General features: G+C 43.2%; 2 protein-coding genes across 2 annotated transcripts; both read left to right on the top strand.

Moving 5' to 3' along the window:
* Nucleotides 1–466: 466 nt before the first annotated feature.
* Nucleotides 467–9,267, top strand: NDUFS2 (NADH:ubiquinone oxidoreductase core subunit S2). Its single transcript, XM_072644006.1, has 14 exons — nt 467–835; nt 1,674–1,780; nt 3,168–3,358; nt 4,642–4,762; nt 4,992–5,104; nt 5,342–5,416; nt 5,635–5,712; nt 5,862–5,947; nt 6,192–6,311; nt 7,908–8,037; nt 8,347–8,442; nt 8,625–8,708; nt 8,837–8,894; nt 9,021–9,267. Exons 1-14 carry the CDS (start codon nt 741–743, stop codon nt 9,056–9,058), a joined length of 1,392 nt encoding a protein of 463 aa, XP_072500107.1. The 5' UTR covers nt 467–740; the 3' UTR covers nt 9,059–9,267.
* A 596-nt stretch (nt 9,268–9,863) lies between these two features.
* Nucleotides 9,864–24,619, top strand: FCER1G (Fc epsilon receptor Ig). The gene is made up of 5 exons (XM_072644014.1): nt 9,864–10,008; nt 22,755–22,846; nt 23,011–23,043; nt 23,881–23,901; nt 24,162–24,619. Exons 1-5 carry the CDS (start codon nt 9,960–9,962, stop codon nt 24,222–24,224), a joined length of 258 nt encoding a protein of 85 aa, XP_072500115.1. The 5' UTR covers nt 9,864–9,959; the 3' UTR covers nt 24,225–24,619.
* Nucleotides 24,620–25,669: the final 1,050 nt, after the last annotated feature.

The following is a 25,669-nucleotide window of genomic DNA, read 5'->3' on the forward strand; positions in this document are numbered from 1 at the left end:
GGTGTAGCCCCAGGTCCCCCCTTTCCCCCCAGTGCTGGTGGCCTTGGCTCGCACGACTGTTTTGATTTGTGTTTGGCCGGAGCCCCCGGCCCCTCCCCATCTGGGTTCCCCCATCCCTATTCGAACATCTGGGAATCGGGCTGGGGAGGGAGCTTCCCAGGCTCCTGCTGCCTCCGGCCCCGCGCTGGGGGAAGGGACGGGGAGTGCCCAGGGCTCCCCCGAATGGGGCCCAGATGTGCGAGGGCGCAAACACATTTGGGCGGCAGGCCCTCAGCAGGGAAAGCAGCCAGACTGAGAAGAGCATGGGCGGGGGAAGATTTTGACAGCCGTCCGGGATGGGACTCCGCCTCCCGGCAGCTGTGGCCTAGAAGCCGAGGAGGACTCCTCCGGCATCCGCGTCTACGCTATGCTACGGTACCTATATGCTAAAGATGCTTCCCCCCTCCCACCCTCGTTGGCAGGACTTCTAGAGAGCGCGCACTCGCTCCAACACCAGGGGGCGCATTTCAGCAAAGACCCAAGACTCTTGCCCATAGTTAAGATGGAAGGTGCCCGTGGCGGACTCGAGCAATGAAGCCAAGCCGACGGACCCGGATGTCGCCTGGCCACTCGCCGAAGACTTTGCCAGCTTTCAAGATGGCGTCCTCGTCGTATCCAGCCGTAACTAGAAGCCAAGGGAGTGACGCGTAGCGTCCGCTTCCGCCCGGTTCTCCTTCCCACGGGCCTGCCCCGGCAGCAAGATGGTGACGCTGAGGGCTCTGGGGAAGCTCCGGACCCTCGTGGCCCCTGTGCTACGGCCCAGCCCCGGGGTCCGGCTGACGCTTCAGCCCAGCAGGTGAGGAGGAGGCGGGAAGCCTTGGCCCCGCTACCCCCGCCCCACAGCCCCCGGAGGCCGGGGACATTACCTTAGGCCCTTTGACCCTCCACAGAACGAGTGACCCAGGCTTATGACCTCGCCTCTCCCCGCTCCTCCCCCCCAGTCTCCCATAAGCCTCTGGGCTGGGTGATTTCCCCCAATTTTCGGGTGCCGCTGAGGGGCTGCCCTCAGTGGCCTGAGCGGACTTTCCGGTTCCTTGCTCCCTTCATCTGTGGACTTGAGGTCCCCCCGCCCCCCGAATCTCCGTGGGGTAGGCGGGGGGGGGGGGCAGCGGCATCGTTATCCCCACAGGGAAGGCAGGGTCGGGGTCTCCCATCCCCTCTGGCCGGGATGCCCCCCTGCTCAGCCCGGAGCTCCGGGTCTGTTCTCGGCTCAGTGCCCCGAATGACCTTGGGCAGCTTCTCGGGGAGGAGCAGAGCCGGGCCCTTCTTCACCTTCCCTGACCCAGGAGTCACGTGCGAGCTGTCTGGAGAAATTAACTTTCAATCAGGATCCGATGGGTGCATAATTAGCGCGGCCTTTGCCAGCCTCGGAGCGCTGGGGTGTTATTGTTATTATTGTTAGAAGGAGGCCATGCTGACCCTCGTCATTGACGTGGGGGTGGGAGGTAGGGAAGGGGTGAGAACAACCGGGCCATCCCTCAGCCCGCCCATCTGGTCCAGTTCTGCAAACCCTTATGAATGATCGATGTGCAAGGACTAGGGATACCAAATGATAGAGAAGAAAAAAATGAAGCTGTCCCTGCCCTCAGGGACCGTGCAGTTTGACCCTTTTGTCCCTGTTTTCTGATCCCCAGAGGGTCTCGGCAGTGGCAGCCAGATGTGGAATGGGCAGAACAGTTTGGGGGTGCTGTCATGTACCCCAATAAAGAAACCGCCCTCTGGAAGCCCGCACCCTGGAATGGTGAGTCCCAGGATCCATAGGCCTCTAGTCCCACCAGCTTTGTCACACACCCAGAACTACTTCCCTTGTGTTTGTGCCTCTTGATACCTCATTAATGTTAGTCTCATTTGAGCTGTCCAGTCCCGCTCTTAAGCATGTTTCAGTCCCCTGCTCTTTATGTATTCCCTCTCAGAGATTTTGTCTATTTCCGTAGTGTCATCTAGCTGTGGTTTGCTGATTGAATGCCTCTTAAAACTTTACCTTTAAGAGTAACCTCACTCTTGAGCTCCAGTCCTACATGCCCAACTGCCTAGTTGGTACTTCTAATAACGTGTCCTTCTGTCATCAGATTCAGTTTATTTTCATCCTACCAACCCTGGCAGAATTCCCATTTTTCTTCTTTCTGTTAGTAGTACAGCCCTTCTAAATCATTCAGGTTCAAACTTTTGAGCCCTCTCTCTCCCTGTCTAGTAAATTAAGTCCCCCTACCTCACATTTAGCTCTCCTACTTCCCATTCCTACTACTACTAGTCTAATTTAGGTTCTGATAACATCATGTTTGCAGTAACCTTCTAACTGGCCTACCTTCCTTGAGTCTGTATTTCCTTGAACCTATCTCACTCATTGCCACTGTGTTGATCTTCTGAAAATACCATCTTTACTGTGCCACTGCTACTCAAAAACCTTTAGAGGTTCACCATTGCCCATGAGGCAGAGTCTGGCCTCTCATTCAAAGCTCTTCACACACTGAACCCAACCCTCCTTTCTCACTTAGTCTTCTACCATTCGCTAGCATGACTTCTGTTCCAATCAAGCCACCATGTTTAATGTACTCCAAACCACTTTTCATGTTTTCAGCTCCATGTTATTGTATGTTCTGATTCTCTCTGTTCCCTGATTGCCTTTCCTCTGCCAAAGACCCTATCTAAAGCCTTCCCAACCTTCAAAGCCCAGTTAAAAAAATTATCTCTTCCATGAAGCCTCCTTTGACACTTTAGCCTACAATGATCTCTCCTTCATTTGATTTCCATTAGCATTCATTTGTCACTTAAATGTTTCCATGTGTTACTCATTTTCATGGTAATATTTCTGATGTTTCTAGATTGTAAAATTTGAGCAGGTATTATGTGCTCAACATTGCCTTAGACTCTATGAGGAATTAGGAAAAATAAGATTTGAGGTCTCTGCCCTCAAGGAACTCAGATAGTCTTGCACACTTCTCCTTTCCTTTAACCCTAAACTATTTTAAGAGTATAGGAGGAGGAAGGCAGTAAAATTGGCTTGCTAAGGGGTTAATATGGGACAGGATCTCCCAGTAATAGGTTAACCCTTTTAATCTTTGGGAGAATCCCAGAGGGGTCAACATCTAGCCCTCAGCCTCCTCTTCTTCCTTCTCCCCCATCCCCAGATGTGGACCCTCCAAAAGACACAAAGGTGGCCAATGTGACCCTAAACTTTGGGCCCCAGCACCCAGCGGCTCATGGAGTCCTTCGACTGGTGATGGAACTAAGTGGAGAAATGGTGCGGAAGTGTGATCCTCATATTGGCCTGCTTCACCGAGGCACTGAGAAGCTCATCGAATACAAGACTTACTTGCAGGTGTGAGGAATGAATAAGAAATAGAGACATGGGGTAGTCTCAGCTCTGAGATTTGTCATTTTGGCCATTAGCAGGACTCTGAGAGGCTACAGGGGCAGTGGGGAAGCATGATGGCTATCCTTCATACCTTTTCCCTGTTATAAGGCAGTGCTGGGACAGATGAGAAGGATTGGGGGTAGTGGAAAGCTCTGCCATGGTTGATTGGACTTGGATTCAGCAGTAGAAGCCATGTCTTCTGGCTTCTCTTTCTAAGTCTCCTATAATTTTCTTGATCAACTTTTGGCTGCCCCTCTTTATCCTGTGCCTCAGTTTCTCTGATGTCATATCCAGTCCAGCCAGTGCGTCACAGATTGTTTCCCAGGGCAGGGGACAAAGTGAGAGACGTCATCTTTTTTTTGTTTGGACATCCCTGTATCTTCCAGCTGCTTGTGTTTCCTTTTGAAATGTTCAGTGAGTCAGAATGACTGGGATAGAGAGGTTATGGCTGCTCCTGGCTTGTGGGATAGAGGAGGGGGTGAGTGGGAACTATGACAATCAAGTGGTGAGAATCAGGATTGCAGCGTTGTCAGAGTTTGTGTTTGAGGCAGAAGTCAGTTTTTTATTTATTTATAGCCTATGAGAAAGGAGAGAGGAAAGAGTCCTAAAGTGAAAGGTTGTGAAACTAAAACTTAGTGGCCCAGTAAAGGGGTCAAGCATAGTGACCGTGAGATTGCCCAAGAGACCTGAGAACGATGGTTTTTGGCCCTTGGGTCCATGGAGTTAAAAACTCTTCAGCCTGGCTCCACGTCACAGTAATTGCCAAGAAAGAACAGACTGTCCCGATGGGAGCAGCCCAAGCCCCACCTCTTTCCTGGAAGCTGCAGCTTGGACAGCAGCGGAGACCTAGTGTGAACCTGATGAGAACCTTAGGTCAAGGGCTACTCTAATCAGGAACAGATCCTGCTCTTCTCAGTTCCAAAGGGCCTTATTCCCTTTAGACCCTCATTCTTGACAATTCTCATGACCCATCTTCCCAGTCCCACTTCCAGCTTCTTTAATTTCTTCTGTTAGATTTGGGGAAGAAACAATGACTTGGAAGTTAAAGATACCGTGCAGTTGTCTCCTTGTCTGGGAGATTGTTGGAATATCTTAAATTTTACTAGCAAGCCAAGGATTTGGCAGATGAGTGTGGTCCTGCCTCTTGGAACCAGTTTAGAAGAACATTTGTTCCAGTCAGACAAGAAATCTGTACTAGAGTACAAGATGTGGCAAGGTTTCTCTTAGTGTCTGTTGTCCTTCTATAGGCCCTTCCATACTTTGACCGGCTAGATTACGTGTCCATGATGTGTAATGAACAGTGCTATTCCTTGGCTGTAGAGAAGCTACTTAACATTCAGCCTCCGACTCGAGCACAGTGGATCCGAGGTATGTCTCAGTCTCCTTGGGGCCCACTCTAGGTGTGATGTATCTGAAACCTGTTTCCCTACCTCTTCTGGAGAGGCGTGAATGAGAGAGGGACTCCAGCCCTTCCTTTTGGATGCTCATTGTTCTCAAACATCTCAGACTGGAGTACACCCGATTGGCTTTTCTGAGATAGTTCTGACTCCCTAGTTCTCAAATATTTTTTTGCTTCATCTTTCCTCACTCTCCACAGTGCTATTTGGAGAGATCACTCGGCTGCTGAACCACATTATGGCAGTGACCACACATGCCCTGGACATTGGGGCTATGACTCCTTTCTTCTGGATGTTTGAAGAAAGGGAGAAGGTATGATTGGTCACAGGAATTAGAAGTAGTTTGGAGAAAGTACAGAAAAGGGAGGTATTAAAGGACTCTGAGTGTGAGGTTGGGAGAACATAGTTGACACATGGAGTAATGACCAGGGAATCAACTTCCTGAAAGTTACCTTGATTCTTTTTTGGTGGTGCAGTGCTACAGGTTAGTGATACCGAGAGTGTTCGGGGGCCAAGGGCTTTACTCTGATTTTCAGTGTGTCTCCTCTAGATGTTTGAGTTTTATGAACGCGTATCAGGGGCACGCATGCATGCAGCATACATACGTCCAGGAGGGGTGCATCAGGTAAGAAGAACCTCTTCCACAGTTCCTTCCATCCTCCTGTCCCTTCTTGCCTCACCTCTGTTCTCTCTGACTACAGTATTTTAGGATTCCCTAACTGGGGACAATGGGAAGTTAGATGTAGTTCCAGTATTCCACAGGGTTAAGGATGGAGAAGTTTGGGACTTTGTTTCTCAATATGCTAGTGTCTTTTCCCTAACTTGCCTCACCTGGCTCCTCAGGACCTGCCCCTTGGGCTCATGGATGACATCTATGAATTTGCCAAGAACTTCTCCATTCGAATTGATGAGCTTGAAGAAGTAAGATAAAGGGGAATGAGAAAACCTGCCTGGGTGCTCCCAGGAATTGCTCAAGTTGGAGTGGGGAGGTACTAGTCTTTAGGTCTAAAAGAATAGGAGCTGCCATAGTACGAGGTGGTACACTGACACTTCTTTCCTTGGAGTGACAGATGCTGACCAACAATCGGATTTGGCGAAATCGAACAGTTGACATTGGAGTAGTAACTGCAGAAGAGGCCCTTAACTATGGCTTTAGGTCAGTAGCTGGGCAAGGTAGGGCAGGGCAGGGATGAGTCTGCTTGGGCAGGAATGAAGAAACTGGTCCTTTTGGATGGGAGACCAGTCCGTCTTCCTGGTCTTAGCATTTTGGTATTTTCCCTCTTCTGGCTCCCCTTCCCTTCAGTTTGGACTTGAATATGCCCAGAGGGAACATGAAAGAGAGCAGGGTGTCTTTCTTGATTGTACAAAAATGTAAGCTCCTCTCTCCTTCCTTCTAATAGTGGGGTGATGCTTCGAGGCTCCGGGATCCAGTGGGACCTACGGAAGACTCAGCCCTATGATGCTTATGACCAAGTAGAGTTTGATGTCCCTATTGGGTCCAGAGGCGATTGCTATGACAGGTAGCATGGAGCCACTTTCCACTTCCATCTTTCCCCCATCTGCACCTGCGGTAACTGCTGTTTGTACAGAATTTTGTGCTCTCTGTAATGATTTTACATAGGCATTTTCATTTGATTCAGAGGATCTTTGATTTCATCAGAGAGAGGAAATCTTGGTATGGGAGCACTCTCTACCTGTGCAGCTTATAAACTGTCCCTCATTTAGATAAATACTAGGTCATTGTTTAAGGCACATAGAAGTTGTGACTTGCCTGGAGTCAACCAGTAAGTTTCCGAGTTGGGATTTGAGCCCAGGTCTGACTTCAGACATAGCACTCTTATTTACCATGTAACACTTCCTTTATCATTTTACCTTCATGATGACCTTGTGAAATGTAGGTAGGTCTGGCTGGTGGACATTTATTTTACATTTGAGAAAACTAATGAATAGATTTGGTTGCCTTTCTCAAGATTATGTCAATGGTAACAAAGCAAGGACAAGACTCTAGTTTTTCTTACTCCTAGCCCACTGATCTTTAGTTTCCAGACTCATATGAATATTCATTTTCTGAAAAGTAGTCAGGGTAAGTCTTCATTTTACAAATGAAGAAATAGACCCAGAGAAGTTGTGGCTTTCCCAGAGCTACCAAGGTTAGAGGGATATGTGTTACAAAGGCCACTTCTTCTGTCTCTTGGTTCCTTCTTTTTCCTCCTCCATCATACAGTCCCATTTGGTTGCCATTGCCTTTCTCTATCGTAGAAAGGGCCATTGGGTAGAGTGCTGGCCAGAGAATCAGGGAGGTCTTGGGTCTGTGTGCAGTCTCCCAACCTTCTAACCCTGTTTTGTCTTCTGCCCAAATGGAGCTAAATGCTCTTAGTATTCTCTGAGAGGGCCCTTAGGTGGCTCCAGGAAGATTCAACAGGTGCTTACTTTGTCCCTGCCTTACCTGCCATTGACGTAACGTAGATAATCCATCATACTGAATGTGGAGTCCAGAGGGCCCGAGTGTGAGTCTGACCTCAGACACTTAGTAACTGCAGGTCCAGACCAAGACATTTTACCTCCCTTTACCTCAGTTTTCTCATGTATAAAATAGGCTTTGTAGCAGCCCCTCCCTCCAGTAGTTGTGTGAGGATTACATGAGATAATATACGTAAAGTACTACGTAAGTGTTGTAGTTGTCGTTCTTGTTTGTCCTTCATCCTTTGAAGAGGACCGTGACGTTGGGAAGGTGATGTCATGACTTACAAGGGAATTGGATTGAAGTGAGGCAGGGCTATGCAAAGCCACCAGCCTCACTCTCTCCTCCAAAGCCATTTGGGTGCAGTGGCAAGATATAGATTAAGATGACCGGAGATGGCTCTCATATGTGTCATTTATTTGGTAGAATGGGAGGAACAACATCCCTGGGGTATTACCAAAAGAAACAAAGAGGGGAGGGGTCTTACAGGCTTATTGGAATGTAGGGGGCTCAAGTGAGGCAGGCATATCTGAGGTAAAGAGATCTGGTATATGCAGTTCAGAGTAGCCAGTGGGTGGAGTTTGCCCCTCTGGACCCGGGAAGGGCAGGGCCCTAACTCTGACTTTCCTTGTCTCTCTGTTTGACCACCTTGTAGGTATCTGTGTCGGGTAGAAGAAATGCGTCAGGCTCTCCGGATCATTCTGCAGTGTCTTAACAAGATGCCTCCTGGGGAGATCAAAGTTGATGATGCCAAAGTGTCTCCACCAAAGCGGGCAGAGATGAAGGTTGGGGATGGGGAATGGTCTAGGAAAGGAACTGAGGACAGAGAAAGGATAGGAAAGGGGAAAGTGGTCAGAGCTGAACTTCAGTCCCTGTAAGGATTGTCTTTGTGAGGCTAATGCGCTTTGGTCCTCTTTGTTTATATCTCCTTTGTAAACTTTATTGTCTATATTTACACTCGTATGTTGATTTCATATGGGTATTGATTGTCCTGTTAGGGCATGTGGTATGACTGTTTTCTTTCACTAGATCTCTCTCAGGTGTTGATTGTGATCTACTGAGTTTTTCACTGCTCTTTCTTCTTCCTTCTTTAGACATCCATGGAATCACTAATCCATCACTTCAAGCTCTATACTGAGGGCTACCAAGTTCCACCTGGTGCTACATACACTGCCATTGAGGCACCAAAGGTGAGGGGTGGCCACAGTGGGAAGAGACATAGTAATGTGCACCTAGTAGTTATTTGATAGATGAATGTTGATTATATTGAAAAGAAACTTGAGGATTGACAGAAATCATAGAAACAGGCAGGAATTGGCTTCTGTTTTGGGGAATCAGGGATGTGACATCTCCCTTGCACCCTCTTGCACAGGGAGAGTTTGGAGTATACCTGGTTTCTGATGGCAGCAGCCGCCCCTATCGATGCAAGATCAAAGCACCTGGCTTTGCCCACTTGGTGAGAACAACAAACTCCAGTTATTCCCAAATCCCAAGGCCTGCAAACCCTCAGTGCTCTTCCACTCCTTCCTTATTCCTCCTCCAGTATTGATTTTCTCTTATTCTCTTGCTTTCTCACATCCCCAGGCTGGTTTGGATAAGATGTCTAAGGGGCACATGCTGGCGGATGTGGTGGCAATCATAGGTATGGGTGCCTTTGGATGGGTGGGTATAATGTCTTGCATGGGCTAGAGAACTGAGATCAAGCATAGGGAATGGAAATAACTCACATGACCCCTGCACACACTTACTTCTTTCCTCTCTCCTCCAGGTACCCAGGACATTGTGTTTGGAGAGGTAGATCGGTGAATGGGAGAACAGCAACTTATCCCTGCTATCTCCTCACTGATTACCATCTCCTAAGGGAAGTGGGAGGGAAAGAAAGAGAGAGAGAGAGAGAGAGAGAGAGAGTGTGTGTGTGTGTGTGTGTGTGTGTGTGTGTTTGTATGCACACCAAGTAGGCTGTGCTTCTGCTAAGAAAAAGGACATAATAAATTAGCCGCTCTGCGGTCCCTGTGTTCAGCTTCCCTTTCTTTCCTTCTGTTCATCCTTCCCATTACTTTACTTGCCTATGAAATGTAAGGGTTTTTCCAGGATCCTAGATAGGAAGGGCAGAGGGAGGGACAGCTGAAACACCCCTCGCTTCCCCATCACCAGACTCAGATATCTGCAGTTCTTCTACCACCCTTGCCACTCCTACATGCTCTTTCTACTTCTCCTTTCCTTGTTTCCTATGTTCTTCCCCTTTTCTCCCCTGTTTACCCCGTCCTTGCAGAGCTGCTTTGGCCTCACCCTCTAAATTCTTGTTCTTGTAACCCCCATACCCTAAACCTTGGGCAGAGGCAGGAAACTGCAGGGAGAAGGAATGTGGTAGACACTGTGGATCACCTGACCTCTGCTGTACTGGAAGGGACAGTTGAAGCTGGGTTCAGCCTTTTCTCAGTGGTTGGGGGGCTCACTGTGTTGGGATTAGAGGGTTTGGCTTCTTAGATGTTAGGCCTACAAATGGACCACACTCCTTTCTGTCTGATTTGGCCCTTCCGGGAGCTGCCCAGCCTGTGCTGCAGGAAGGGGAAGGGGCCGAAGCTGGTGGGGGAGGCGGGGCAGGAAGGGGGGAAACTGTGGTCAGGGAGCTGTTGAGCACAACTTGAGCCAGCTAACCAACTGAGCGTCCGGATCTCAGCCTCTGGTCCTCAAACCCCTGCTTGAGATGATCCCAGTGGTGGTCTTACTGTTGCTGCTTCTGATTCAAGAAGCAGGTGAGTTGAAGGCTTGTGGGGAATGGTGGGTTAAAGGGCATGGGCCTTTGAAGCCCATGGAAAATAGCTTGATTCACAGAGAGTGCATTGGCATAGGACAAACATGGACGTGAGCTTCACGGAGGAATGCCTGGTGCAAGTTTTTTGGTTCCACCTTGCTCTTGTCCCATTTCAAATCCTAATCTGTGGTTCCTATGACAGCCCTCTCAGTGTCTTCTTCCTCTCCCCTCCCTTTTCAGTCCCATTCGTACCTTTGGGTTTCATGAGACTAAAAAAGGATCAAGAATAATACTGCCCTGCCTTCTTTGCTTCTGTCTTAAGGTCTTACAGGAGACAACTAGCTACCCTGGTATCAGTGATGGAGAATTACTGGTGTAGTTAGGGAGGTGGGGGGTCCATGACCTTGTACTTGGCATTGAGTCAGAATTGATACTAAAAAGTGATTGTTAACTCCTGTAGCCACTAGTTCTCATGTCAATATGGTGATAACCATGGGGCAGGGCTGAGGGGCAGAGTCAAGAGCCCATTCCATCTTATTGAAAGTTGTGTACGGGGAAGCTAGGGTGGAGAGTACCTTTAGCAAGATCTCTCAGACTTGAGACTTTCCCAGCTCAGGAACCTTGAATGTCCTTTGTAATGTCTTAACTATCATTGAGATGTCTATGGTGGGAAATATTAAGGTGACAGTGGTGGGCAGAGGAAGGGGCAGGGAATTATAGGCAAGTGGACCCACCATCCTCTGCTTTGGTGAGGAAACCAAGAAGCCTAGGTGGATGCGCTGAGGAGAGTCGAGAATGCTAGGAGCAGTAAGGATGAAGCCCAGACCATTATTATATCCTGGCTTGTGCTAGCAGGTGGTCAATAGGTATCTGGTGTAACTTACCCTCTCTGAGGGTCAGTAGAGGCCAGAGCAATTAGGGAAATGGAAGCTTTAGATGTGGTACCTTCCATCGCTCTGTAAAGTAACATACTGTATAACTGAGCTGCTGAAGACACTGCAACATAGAGGATGGAGTATTGCACTTGAAGTCAGGAAGTTGGGTTAAAATCCTGAGGGTCTGTGAGCTTGGGCAAATCACTCATATTCTCTACCTACTTCCTTATCTGTAAAATGGGTGTAACATAACCATAGTACTTACCTCACATGCTGATTTTGAGGTTCAAACTAATAGTGTATGCCATAATTCTACAAACTTTAAGACACTATAAAACATCAGTTTTTATTAGAATTACACATTTCTCTGAGTACTATCTCTCATCCCATGTTTCATCCATTCTAGTATTGAGAGATTTGGGGAGCCCCAGGGATTAGAAAATCAGGAAATTGTTTTTCATTCCCAGTTATGATCCTTATTTAGAGGGAAGTGATGGGGCCAAGGCTAGGAGATGAACAATAATAGACACTGCTCACTCCCTAGCCCCGATATACATATCCTTCCTGTCCGGCCACATCAGCCACAGGTCACAGGACTTGGTAAGAAACACTCCTGTGGTTTCTAAGCTGAAGTCGTTGCTGCCTCTGTCTTGCCCTACCCTTCTCAGCTGAGGTTTTGAGTCTCAGCCCAGTGAACGCTGATGAGTCCCTTGGGGAGAATTGTGCTCAATGATGCCTTAGAATTTCACCATTTGTAAGAAGGAAAAGATCCAGGGGGAAAGTCTGGGGATTCAGGATGAAACTTTAGTTTCCCCTCCCTCTATAAATTACTTACGTTATCGAATTTGACAGAAATGGTTTTAAACTTATTTTTTCCCCCAGTGGGTAAAGGGAAAATAAATTTAGAAAGTAAAATGGCTATAAAATGCTGATAACAGCCCACAAGCAGGAGGCAGAGAGCGTATATTTCCAAAGCCATGACTGAGGTTCCCAAACTACCCAACCTGGTAATCAAGCAACAGGCATTTATTAAAGACCTGTATGTGCTAAGTACTGTGTATAAAATGAAACAATCTCTGTCCTCAGTAGCTTACATTCTATCAGAAAACACATTAATTTGCAAAATTTACCAGGCTTTTGAGGGGAGGGCCCTAGTATCTGTGGGGGTAAGGGAGGGTTGGGACTCAGGAAAGGCTTCACGGAGATGGTTTCATTTGAGATGAATCTTGAAGGAAAACCAGGGATTCCAAGAAGTGGAAGTGATGAGTGCATTACTGGAAATGGGAACAGCCCAGTGCCAAGGCATGGAAATGGAAGATGGACTAGTCATGCATGAGGAAAAGTTAAAAACTTAATTTGGCTGGAACAAAGAGTATGAGAAGGGGCATAATATATAAGAAAGCTAGAAGAAGGTTGGAGGCAGATTGTGAAAGACTTTAAATGGCAAACAGAGGGGTTCAAAATTAATCCTGGATGTAATTAGGAGCCTTGGGGATGTATTGAGATGGGAGTGACATGGTCAGTCCACACTTTAAGAAAGTCTCTTTAGTGCCTGTGTAGAGGATAGATTGGAGTGGGGAGACCTGAAACGGGGAACCCAATTAGGAAGTCATTATAATAGTTGAGGTGATAAGGGCCTAAACTGTGTTAATAGAAGGGGATGAGAAATGTGCTGGTGGTGGACATAAGATTGACACTGACTGGGTATTCGGAGTAAGAGTGAAAAGTCAAAGATGATGCTAAGGATGTACACATATGTGACTGAAAGGATAGTACACTTAACAGAAATTTAAAAAGGTGTAGTTCGTGGGAAAATCTAAGTTCAGCTTTAGATATGGTAAGTTTGAGATGCCTAAAGGACATCCAGTTGGAAATGTTTAATAAGCATTGAATTGTGGAATTGAAGCTCGGGAAATAGATGAGAACTAAATAAATGGAAATGCTCATTTTATTTGGAGTTCAAGTTCAGAATAAAAGATAATTTTTTAAAATGGGCATGATTCAGAAGCAGCTTGTGTCAGTGGATTAGAGGCCAGCCTTTGGCATATCCTAGCTTTGTGACCACAGGCAAGTCAACTTTTTAGTGATCCAGGAAACTCCCTTAAGACCATATGTTACAGAGGAATTACTGACATATTATTGAGAAAAGTTTTCCACATTGATAAAAATCACAGGTCCTAGCAAAAATAAAATAAAATCCCTGTTCTACCTACCTTAGGTGATGGTATGTCAAAGTGCCTTGAAATATAATTCAAAGCACTATGTAAGTATGTGAAAGTAAAGTATGTTAACAATGATAAATAATATGACATCATGCAGTACACTCAGAATTTTAATGTATACATTGATATAATCACAGAGTTTGAGAGTTGGGAGGAATCATAGTAGTCCATCTAATCCACCTCAACCCCCAAAAGAAACTCCAATTATGAAATACCTCCCAAGCCTCTGCTGGAAGACTATCAAGGTAGGGGAACTCCTCACCTCTTAAGAAAGATCATTCCATTTTTGCACAACTCTAATTGTTAAGTATTTCCTCATATCAAGTCTAAATGAGCTTCTTTGTAACTTAGACCCATTGCTCCTGCCTCTGCTTTCACTAGTAAAGCCTACAAGGCAACTCTTCAAATTCTTGAAGATAGCTATCACTTTCCCTCAAGTCTTCTCTCAAGGTTAACGTGCCCAGTTCCTTCACCAGATGTCACTTATTCAAGGTTGTTTGTGGCTACGTTCTGAACCCTCTCCAGTGCTCATAACTGAACACCATACGCCATAGGAAGTTCAATGAAGGCAGAGCACAGTGAAACTATCACAGTGCTCTCTGGAAGAGGAACCTGGAAGTTCCTCAACGCAGCACCATGTTACATTGACTTTTTTTTGACTGCCCCTTCCCACTACCGATTCATATTAAATTGCAGTCCACTAAAACCCCTAAGATCTCAAGTCTTCTCATATCTTATACTTGTGAAGCTGATTTTTTGTAACCAAATTGCAGGACTTTACATTTATCCCTATTGAATTTCATCTTGTTAAATCCAGCCCAATGCTTGGGCCTATCAAGATTCTTTCTGAATACCAACTCTGTGTAGGTCAGTGAGTTAGCTCTCCCTCCCATGTTTGTGTCACCTGTAAATTTGATGAACTGTCTATGCTGTTATCCACATCATTAATAAAAATGTTAAACAGAGCAGGGTCAAGCATGAATTGCTGGGGAGCACCACTGGATACCTCCTGTAATGTGGATGTGGAATAATTAATAACCACATTTTTAGTTCTACTACCCAACCAGGTGTGAATACAACTGATCATGTTATCACCTAATCCATATCTGTCTGTCTTCTTCAAAAGGGTAGTATGAGATACTTCATCAAAAACTTTGCTAAAATCTAGGGAAACACCATTCCCCTCGTCTACCTAATGTGGAAAATTGAAGTTCCCCATCACTACCATCTCATGCCTCTCAACCTGGCTTGCAATCTACTTTTCCCTACTCTTTATTTCCTCCTTCTAAGGGATATGTAGCATACTTCAGTGACATCATTTCTGTTTCTCTGTCCCTTGACCTTGACCCAAATATTCTGAGTCATGTTTCCCATTTCTGGTTCTAGAGTTTCTTCATGAGTATATGTAATTAACATATAATTTTATCTCATTCTTCCCTTGCCCCCATAATAATCCTATTTCTTTAAATAAGATATACATCTCTATTCTAGGATTGAGATTATGTGGATAATGTTGATAATAACTGATAATAATGATGACTAATGTTAAGAGCAGGCTGTAGATGGCTGGTGTCTGACCACACTCACACATTCAACCCCGTCCTGCAGTTTGACTCATTGCTATCTATTTAATTTATTAATCCTGAGCTGTATAGAATCTAATGATCATTAGATTTATTGGCTAATTTACTTCTCTTTAATAAATTTGAAATCTCTCACTACTTAGTTAATTTAATAAGTTCGAGCCCCTCACTCCAATTCATTAAATATTAATTATTCAATGAACTAGAGAAACATTCTTTCCCTGAGTAATTATGCTTATTCATTCATATATTTATATAGTAAAAATATATTTTCATTCATATATTTAAATATACATTAAAATAGCTAAATATATAATTTATTGAGGAATGTAACTGATAATAAGCGTAAAGGTACATGTATAACTATGCACAGCTACATATATAGGTATGTACATATATACACACAACATATACATACAGTAATATGCAGCTATACACATGCATGCATGTGTGCACACATGTTTGTATGTATACATGTGTTCATATAGACACATTGCCTATATTTTATAACATACATACATAGAATCTATAATATACCTAGGTAATAAATAAAATAATTACATAATTAAAGCAATAATTATATTCATTATTTAACAATACACATAGAAGACAACATACAACAGTATGTATTATATATTTATATATGGCATATTATAATATATACCATATATTGTACTAATAGAAGTAAAATAATATGTTAATGTATTTTATTAACATATTATATAATTCATTCTATTTACTATCATAATTCTATAATAAATTATAAAATTATATATTATGTTAACATATATATGCTCCAGAGAGTCACTTCAAATGCTCAAAATATCAGTAGTTGACTCCCCTTCTCTGGGAACTTAATACTGCTTTACTCAGGGTTTCTTGAGATATATATTAAGTAAAGTTTCTTCTCTTAAATCCTCTTGGTAAGATAAAGTTTTAAACTGCTTCTTCATATAAAGATCTCTTCATGCCTTTCTTCCTGGATGTATTTTCCTCAGCTTCACTCGAGCAATGACAAGAAACATTTCTCTAACTGCTGTCTTCATAATCTCTCCACAGTTTATCAAGGAGATCCTTCTAGATAAAAAGTTAAAAACAAAAACCTCACACACCATCTCCCTGACTCCCACAGAACAAACACTGTTAAGGTCCTCAGGGACTACAGGTGAACATGTATCTCTCTGACTCCATATGGAGGCCAGCTTCACGTGCAACCACTTCTCCGCTGGCACTTCCATCTGCTAATCTGCCTGCCTTTTTTCTGGACATTGCATTTGCTTGGGTATTCTCAAAGAGAAAACAACAATCTCCACAAACTCTAGAGGGAAATCTTTAAAAGCAGGGGTTAGAAAAGGTAGAGCATCCTCTACATGGCCAAAAGAAAGGAACAGAAAGGATTCTAAGTGAATTTAAAGGAGGATTAGAGGTAACTGTGATCAGGGAAGATTAAGGAAGGCTTCCTTTATTTTAAAGGTAACACTTAAGTTGAACCATGAAGACTGATTTTGACAGAAAGGCAGAGAGGTAGAGCTTTTAATTTTTAAAGTCAGGAGAAGCTTAAAATTATGCGTGAAACCTGTCTCTGATACCTATTTGTTGTATGACCTAGAGACAAGCCACTTAACCTTTTACGTTTCAGTTTCTTCACCTGTAAAATGGAGATAATACCTGTAGCTTCTACCTCATAAAGACTGATGTGAGGAGCAAATGAGATGATGTATGTACAATGCTTTGTAAACTTTTAAAGTGCTGTGTAAATAGCTACTCTTAATGGTCAAAGATGAGAAGCGAGGATGTTGGCATCAGGACATGGATGAAATACACAGAGGGAAAAGGGAACAGTAACAGAGTGAAGGAAGCATTTGAAATAAGGCTGGAAAGTCAGGTTGGAGTCAAGTTATGGAGGTCCTCAAATGTCAGACTTATATTTCCCTGGATGGGCTAAAAGGACATCTGGAGCTTTTAAAAAAGAAGAGTAATATATCTGACCTAAAATATTCAAAAGATTATTTTGGCACATTTGTGAAAAATGGACTGGGAAGAGAAAAGCCCAGAGAAAGGGGGACCACTCACAAAGTTACTAGTATAGCAAAGGGGAGAGGTAATGAGAGCTTGGCTTGAAAGAACGTAGTGATGGGAAAATTGAAATGGAGAAAATGACTGCTGAAGCTCATCTTCCTTCTGTATGTGGATGTTTTGATGTTGAAAGAGGCATATAAAGAGCAGTTTGTGAGGAAAACTGATCAAATCAGTTTCAGGAGAAACATGGCCTCTCTGATAAAATCCTGAGGAAAGAACAGATGGTTTTGTTGTGGGTTTTTTTTTGGCACAGTTCCAGAGAACCCTCTAGTACAGGCCCTTATCACCTCATGCCTTGATTATTGCAATAGCGTACTGTGGGTCAGCCTGCCTCAAGTGTTTCCCAACTGCAATCCATTCTCTACTCAGCCACTGCAGTGATTTTTCCTAAATTCCTAATTTCCTTAAATTCAGGTCTAATCATCTCATCTTCCTACTCAATAAACTCCAGGGTCTTCCTGTTGCCTCCAGGAGTAAATATAAAATACTCTGCTTGACATTCAAAACCTTTCATAACCGAGCCCCCTCCTACCTTTCCAGTCTTCTTACACTTTACTTCCCAGTTCATACTCTTTGATTCAGTGACACTGGTCTCCTAGCTGTCCTAATAATTAGACACTCCATCTCTTGACTCAGGGGCATAATCTTTGGCTTTCCTGAATGCCTGCAATGATCATTCTCCTTAACTCTGACTATTGACCTCAATAGTTTCCTTTAAGTCCTAACTAAAATCTCAATTTCTGGAGGAAGCCTCTTAATTCCAGTGTTTTATCTCTTTTAATTATTTCCTACTTATTCTACATATAGCTCACTCTGTATGGAGTATAAGTTCTTTGGGATAAGAACTATCTTTTGCCTTTTTATATACCCAGTGTTTACCACAGTGACTAGTACATAGTAGGTGCTTAATAAATGTTTGTTGATTGATTGACCCATGAGGAAACATGCTACCCACTTCCTGACAGACATGATGGACTCAAGATGCATAATGAGGCACACATTTTTTACATGAACGTTGGTGTTCTTTTAAAAAATATATATGATCAATTTATTTTTAACATTCTTTTCTTCGAAAATTTTGAATTCTAAATTCTTTCCCTCCCACCAACTGAGAAGGCAAGCCATCTCCTATCAATCGTACAAGTGAAATTATGCAAAATATATTTCCATAGTAGCTATTTTTTTAAAACAAGAAAAATTAAAAAAACAAGAAAAGTATACTCCGATTTTCACTCAGAGTTTATCAGTTCTCTCTCTAGAGGGAGGCAGCATTTTTTCACCATGAGTCTTTTGGAATTGTCTAGCATCATTGTATTGATCAGAGTAACTAAGTCTTTTATAGTTGATCATCATTACATTGCTGTACATTAGTGTACACAGTGATCTCCTGGTTCTTCTCATTTCAGTTTGCATTAGTTCCTACAGGTCTTGCCATGTAGCACCCCCATCATCATTTCTTACAGCACAATATCACTCCATCAAAATCATAGACTACAACTTGTTCAGCCATTCCCCTATTGATTAGCATCCCCTCATTTTCTAATTCTTTGCCACCCCAAAAAGAGCTGCTATATTTTTGTATGTATAGGTCCTCTTTTCCTTTTCCTTTGGTTTCTTTGGGATACAGACTTAGTAGTGGTATTATTGGATCAAAGGGTATGCACAGTTTGTTAGTCCTTTGGGCCTAGTTCCAAATTATTCTCCAGAATGGTTGGACCAGTTCACTACTCCACCAACAATTCATTAATGTACCTATTTTTCCCTCCTCCCCTCCAGTATTTGTCAAAGCTATAGATAGCTTTGATTCCTTTTTTTGAGAACTGTCTTTATATCCTTTGACTATTTATCCATTGGGGAATGGCTCTTATTTTTAGAAATTTGGTTCAGTTCTATATTTAGGGTATATTTGAGAAACTAGGCCTTTATCAGAGAAACTTGCTTTAAAAATTTGTGATATAACTTCATTGTCAATGGTATCAATTAGCAAAATGTGGTTTACCTCATTATCTCTTTTAATTAGGCCCACTTTTGCTTTTGCTTTGTCTGAAGCATACTAGATTCTGTTCCAGTTCTTTATTTTAACTCTGTGGTGTCTTTCTGTTTCGTGTGTGTCTCTTCTAACCAACATATTATTGGATTCTGGTTTCTAATCCATTCTGCTATCTGCTTTCATTTTATGGGTGAGTTTATCCCATTCACATTCACAGTTGTGATTACTGTGTATTTTCCCTCCAACCCATTTTCTTCTTTTTCCTCCTCTTTCTCTCTTTTTATCCTGTCTCTCCTCAAAAGTCAATTTCCTTCTAACCACTGCCTCCCTAAATCTGTCCTCCCTTTTATTATCCCTCTCCTTGAGACAGACCACAGTGCCCAGGGGTCATTGCTTCCTCAGACAGTGCTCTGCCTTCAAACAGGTCCTTTCAGTACATTTTGTCTAAGAGGGGTACAGAAACATACCTGGAGGGCAGGGCCAATGTACCAGTTTCCTCTGTTTGACTATACCTATTTGTAACAAGGATTTTGTTTTTCTCATTGGGAGGGAGGGAAGTAGGAGGAAATGAAAATAGATTTCTGTTTAGAAAAAAACTTTGAAACCATTTTCTTCTCAAGTTGAATTCCTGCACAAATGTTATCTGCTCCTTCCAGGAAACAAAATGTCCACATATGAAAGGGAAAATATCTAACAGAAACAAATATAAGGCTGGAGTCAAAATCTCCTCAAACCACTTAACTCTGTTATATTTCAGTCAGTTAGTAAACATTTATTAAGGGTCTATTATGTGCCAGGCACTGTGCTAGACACTGGGGATACAAAAAGAGGCAAAACACAGTCCCTTGTCTTTTGATAGGGACAATCCCCTCAAAAACTCACCACCTAAACAAGTCAGAGCACATCTTGATTGTTTATTAGGTACGAACAAGGTCTAGACGCATCCCTAGGTATGATAAGAAGTGTTCAAATTTGTTAATGGACTTGGTTATGTTTCAGTGTGGGGACAGGGGCATAAAACCAGGAGCTAGTTCAGAATTCAAGGTATTTGGGTGAGTTGCTAGCAAGAGAAGATGTTCTAGCCAAACCTGTGAGAAGGAATCCTTTGGGGGCAGGAGAGCATTTTGGTCTCAGCCTCCTCCCCTCAACTCCCACCCTCTTTGGTTGGAGGAATTTGAAGCACTAAAGGATTTGAATTTTTTCATTGGCATCCTAGGAATGGTCTTCAAATAGTTGATGGTGATGTTTACGTCAGGAACTAGGAACACACTGGAAGAGCTAAGGAAAGCAGATTCAAGGCTCCACAAAGAGTCCAGCAGAAAATCTACGCCAGACTTAAGGGGAATAACTTGATTACTCTATCAAAAGGACTTCTAGGACCTATGTCATTGCCTTGCTACATGTTGCTCTCTAGTTTGAGCCTATTTTCTCTTGAACTTTGCATGTACTGGTGGGAGAATGTCACAGATTTTGGGGGGAACATTTTGTACCAACTACCATCCTGTGGTGAATGTATATTTCTGAAGGCTAACAGAGTCTATCTGACTGATTGATACCAACTGACAATCATAAGGGGAGGCACATTGATGAGGGCATGAGAAAGATAAGCCTACCCCACAAGGCTACCCTTGCTGTGGGGACCCACCCTGAGGAAATAAGTATGGGACAAGCCTTACTGAGTGTGAATGGAAGTTTGGGATAGAAACCTTAGAGTATATGCTACTTGTAGAATATACTACGATGAGATAAACATTTGAGCCCTTCACATTTGTAGAGTCCTTCTTTCTTCTCAGGGACTTGGCAGGAATACTTTCTCTTTTCTCTATTCTCACCTAAATCTTCATTTTCCACTAGCTAAATGGCTTTAAATAGTCCCAAGAGGATATAACCAAGTTACTCATCACACCTACTCAGTGGGTTTTTATCATTGTGACCCTATCCTCGTGGAAGAAATATTATGGAAATAGAGTTAATAACATTTGGTAATTGATTATCTATGAGAGATGGTGTCCCTAAGTTCATAGATTTCGAGCTGGAAGGACCTTAGAGGACAACTAGAAGGGAGAAAGAAGAGTTAAGGATGACTCAGGTTTTGAGTCTGATTGACGGGAAGGGTAATGATGTCATTAGCAAAAATAGGGAAGTTAGGAGGGAGGGCAAATTTGGGGGAAGAAGGCAAAGAGTTCAGTTTTGGACATGTTGAATTTGAAGCACTAGAAGTACATTCATATAGAGACGTCCACCATTATCTTAGAAAAGTTAAATCAGAATTCAAGAGAGAATTGGGGATCGGTATATAGTTTGAAAGCAGCAACTTAAGCAGGTGTTCTCAAAATGAAGAACCAATTCAAATTCTGTCTTTTCAACCTCTTCATATGCTGGCTTCTTTATAGCACTCAAGCTGCTTTAAAGATACACAATTATCTTCAAAACATAAGTCAGACTTATACAGAAGAGAGTCCTCACACTTAAATTTTACACACATACATGACTTGTTAAAAATCACCTAGAGTAAAAGAAAATGAGCTTTTAATATTTTAAAGTGAAAGAAGTTCTACCATAGAATAATGCAACAGATATTTATTATGATAACTAAAAGGTTATTCTAGTCAGTTGTACGTACATTTAGATATGGGAGTCATCTCAGTAGCAGTGATAGAAGAAATCAAGGCTCACACACTAAAGAGTTCAGTCAGAAAGAAAACACACACACACACACATTTGTAGTTGCCCTTTTTGTGGTAGCAAGAAAGCCCACCAACTTAGAAACAAAAGGGGGTGTTCATCAATTGGAGACAGCTGAACAAGGGGTAGTCCACGAATGTAATGGAAGACAGGAATATAAGGAATTCAGAGAAATATGGGAAGACAAGTATGAACTGAGGCAGAGTAAAGAAAGTAAACCAAAGGAACAATATACACAATGACAAAGATATTGGACTCTAATTTTTTAATTAGAGCTCACTAATCTTGAGGTGGAGAACAGATAGAATACCTTATGTCTCCTCTGAGAATATAGGATATTGCACATCCTGTCTGTCAAACCAAACCACAGATTTAGATCTGAAAGAGGCCCCAGAAGTCATCTGGAGGACCTCCTTATTTTACAAAAGAGGAAACTGAAACCCAGAGCGATTAAGTAATTTGCCAAAGATCTCAGAAGTATTAAAAGTCAGAGCTAGAATTTGAATTTAGGCCGAAGGCCATCACTCTTTCTGTTTAATTGGTCTTACTTAATTATTCTTTGTTGGGAGTGGGAGTGGTCATTATATTGGGAAATAATTGTAGAAAAGACATAAACATCTTCAAGAAAATGTTTATAAAAGTAAACCGTGGGAGTGAATGAGACTACCAAACAAGAAAGGCAGCTAGGTAGCACAGAGAGTGCTGGGTCTGAAGTCAGGAAGACTTGAGTGTGAACCCAACCTCAGACCCTTACTAGCTGTGTGATCCTGAGCAAGTCACTTAACCCTGTTTGTCTCAGTTTGCAAAATGAGCCAGAGAAGGAAATGGCAACCCACTATAGTAGCTTTGCCAAGAAAACCCTATGGACAGTACTGGTGTTCTATGGTTCACAGAGTCATGAAGAATCGAACACAACTGAACAAAAATAAAGAGAAAGGAAAAGATAATGGTAATGATAATGCTAATGAGCATTTACTTAGCCTACTTAGCACAAAATAACCCAGAAACCTGAGCAAACATCCACACTTAGGGTATGAGAGGAGGACGATGAATTATGGAAGGAGTATTTAGATAGAAGAAGCAGTCTTTCACAAAGTCAAGAACAAAAGACCCTGTACTCGACCATGTTGAAGACTCATTTTCCTCCCCACTCCCCAACCCATCCTGAGGACTCAAACTGATAGTGGGGCCTGTGCACTGTTAGAAGAGAAAGCCTCTCTTCCTTTGCCTTCCCTCTGCTCCTTCCTTCAAGACCCCCGCTACCTTCCCTCTGACTCCTGAAACTCTCTGACTTTTGGACTTTCCCTTTTCAGTGGCTCTGTCTGAGCCCCAGCTCTGTTACATTCTGGACGCTGTGCTGTTCACCTATGGCATCGTCCTCACTCTTCTCTACTGCCGGCTCAAGGTACTAGGGGCACACAGAAAGGGGTGGGAGTACTGGCGTGGGTAGGGGTCCTGTATGGGAAAAGGGAAGAAAAATCAGTTTTGCCCATGAGGAAGTTAGGCAGCTACATGAAGGAAGGCATTGTTTTTCCACACTGATGGCTTTCTTTTTTCCCCTTCCCTCAGATCCAGGTACGAAAGGCATCTGCTAGATTTGAGGTATGGACCAATTCCACAATCCTCCACCCCTCAATTCCCAGGAGCTAGTGTTGGCTTTGCTAATCCTTACTTAGTTCCAGAGAAACTGGAAGCCTCAGAGTTGGAAGACTCAAAAGGGGGGATGCTTAAGATCCTGTTAGAAAAACAGCATCCATAGATACTGGGACCACAACATCACAGCAGCTCCTGACGTTCTCAAGACCAGTGATCAGATGTGGCAAATGAGCATAAGGTGGAGGTGGTTGTACTTGTTTGAGGAGGTTGTCCTCATGGATCTCACTGAGCAGGGGTGTGTGTGCTTAAGTGCTAGGCATTTGCTAAGCAGACCCATGTCCTCTACCCAAGGGTGGATACTCTGTAGCTCTGATCTTTGAATACTTCCCAATCACAAAGTAAGGTCTGTGTATGCTGAAGTCTTAAGTCTTTTTTCAGTCATGGCCAACTCTTCATGACCTCACTTGGGGTTTTCGTGGCAAGATACTAGAGTGGTTTGCCATTTCCCTTCTCTAGCTCATTTTACAGATGAGGAAACTGAGGCAAACAGGGTTAAGTGACTTGCCCAGGGTCACACAGATAAATAAGTGTCTTAGGCCAGATTTGATTTGTGAGTTCAAATCTTCCTGTCTCCAGGCCCAACACTTTATCTACTGTGCCACCTAGTTGCTACCTGTCCTGGTTATCACCTGAGTAAAAGCAGTTTGGGAGCTCCCTGTGAGCTGAGAATCCTCCATCCCAAGATCTCAGATTTACCTATGGGCCATAAAAGGGTGAGAATGGGTAGTGGGGAGATTTCTAGGATTCCAGATCCCTTATGCTCTATATTCCTTCTTTTCACAGAAATCTGAGGAAGTCTACACGGTAAGTGACATTTCGTGGTCCATGCCATTATTGTTTACCATAGGAATGGGTTGAAGGGCTCAATTCTTTAAAAAATTGAGAGTCTTGAAGATGATCAAGAAAGAAGAGTTGGGAAAGGATGTGGTTAAAGGTGCCTGTCTGGAGGATGATTGGGAGGATTATGGTCATTATGGAGGTAGGGGGATTGGGGAGTGGGAAGCTCACCTTGGGTTGGAATGCTAATCTTGGTCCCCAGATGAACCCCTAATTCACTGTCCTAGGGCCTGAGTACCCGGACCCAGGAGACTTATGAGACACTGAAATATGAAAAACAACCACAGTAGAAGAGGAACTAAGGAGAGAGCCCCCATGGTCACCAGTCTCTCAGTCCCAGCCCCCTCTACCACCGGAGTACCCTTCTTCATCCCTACCCTCTGCCCATTGAAATCAACACATAAAGTGTCCCTATTATCCTTATTGATATGATGGAACTTCTCTGATAATCAACTGGCTATACCCCTTTATTAACACAGAATCCCACCTGCTCATTTTAATATCCCTATCCTTCATTAATATGCAAAGATAAGTCATTGACCCTCCTTACTATTCACAAACCTTGACCATCCCATGTTATTAAAGAGTCTCCTACACCTTGCCCATCCCTGTCCCACCGTTCCCCTGTTGATTGTGGGTTTTGAAGGGTGGGGCTCATCCTTCAATAAAGCTGCCATTGACTGGAGTTTTCTGTTCTGCTGGACATTGAATACTGAACTTGACCAGGATCTACAGCGTCTATCTTCGAACCATAAACCTGATTGGACAGTAGGGCTGCGGAGTTGGGTAGTATGATATTAGGTCATTTAGGAGACATAAATATCATCCTGAGTCAGTCCCATGATCCATTCATCACCCACAGCATTCTGTCTCTGTCAGGGGCCTGGGCAATGATTTTCCAAAAGCCTTGGTTATTCCCCCTGGCAACCACGCTCAGTGTTCAGGTATCTATAAGAGGAAGCAAGGTGTAGCAAAAAGAGTACAGGACATAGAAGCAGAAAATCTGGATTCTGTTTCTGACTGACCCTAATTAGTTGTCTGTCCCTGGACAAGTAGCTTAACGTCTCTGTGCCTCAGTTTCCTCTTCTGTAAAAGGAGTATAAAAATTCATTGCTCTCTCACCAGTTTGTTGCAAGGAAAACAAGTTCAAATTCAGTCTCAGATACTTACTAGCTGGGCAACATTGAGCAAGTCACTTAACTTTAGTTTGCCCCAGTTTCCTTAACTGTACAATGAGAATAATAACACCTACCTCCCAGGGTTATTGTAAGGATCAAATGAGATAATATCTGCAAAGCAATTTGCATAGTGCCTAGCCCACAGTAGGTGAGATGCCATATAAATACTATATATAAAATACAGGTTATATGTATACATATATGTGTATGTATATATACACATACTATCTATCTATTATATATGTATATGATACTTAGATACATGTATGCATATGCACATATATAATAGTATGTGTGTGCAGATACTATTATATATATATATGTGTATGTGTATGTATATATATGTGTATCTATATATGTATAGATATATAAAACTTGCCCAGGGTCAGACAGTTCGTATCTAAGGCTATATTTGAACTCAGGTCTTCCTGACTCCAGGCCCAGCATTCTATCCACAATGCCACCTAGAGCTCCTTGACGCTTTCATGCTTCTTGTGCTTACAATACTGTATGTCAAATACACACTCCTACTTACAACTTCAATGAATTCCCATTCT

Source organism: Notamacropus eugenii, chromosome 2 (assembly GCF_028372415.1).
Source record: "Notamacropus eugenii isolate mMacEug1 chromosome 2, mMacEug1.pri_v2, whole genome shotgun sequence".
NCBI classification, from domain to species: domain Eukaryota; kingdom Metazoa; phylum Chordata; class Mammalia; order Diprotodontia; family Macropodidae; genus Notamacropus; species Notamacropus eugenii.

Coding starts and splice junctions, on each gene's coding strand:
- NDUFS2 (XM_072644006.1), top strand. CDS start 741: ATGGTGACGCTGAGGGCTCTGGGGAAGCTCCGGACCCTCGTGGCCCCT. Junction 836..1,673: donor CTGACGCTTCAGCCCAGCAG/GTGAGGAGGAGG, acceptor TCTGATCCCCAG/AGGGTCTCGGCAGTGGCAGC. Junction 5,417..5,634: donor GTCCAGGAGGGGTGCATCAG/GTAAGAAGAACC, acceptor CTGGCTCCTCAG/GACCTGCCCCTTGGGCTCAT.
- FCER1G (XM_072644014.1), top strand. CDS start 9,960: ATGATCCCAGTGGTGGTCTTACTGTTGCTGCTTCTGATTCAAGAAGCA. Junction 10,009..22,754: donor GCTTCTGATTCAAGAAGCAG/GTGAGTTGAAGG, acceptor TTCCCTTTTCAG/TGGCTCTGTCTGAGCCCCAG. Junction 23,044..23,880: donor AGGCATCTGCTAGATTTGAG/GTATGGACCAAT, acceptor TTCTTTTCACAG/AAATCTGAGGAAGTCTACAC.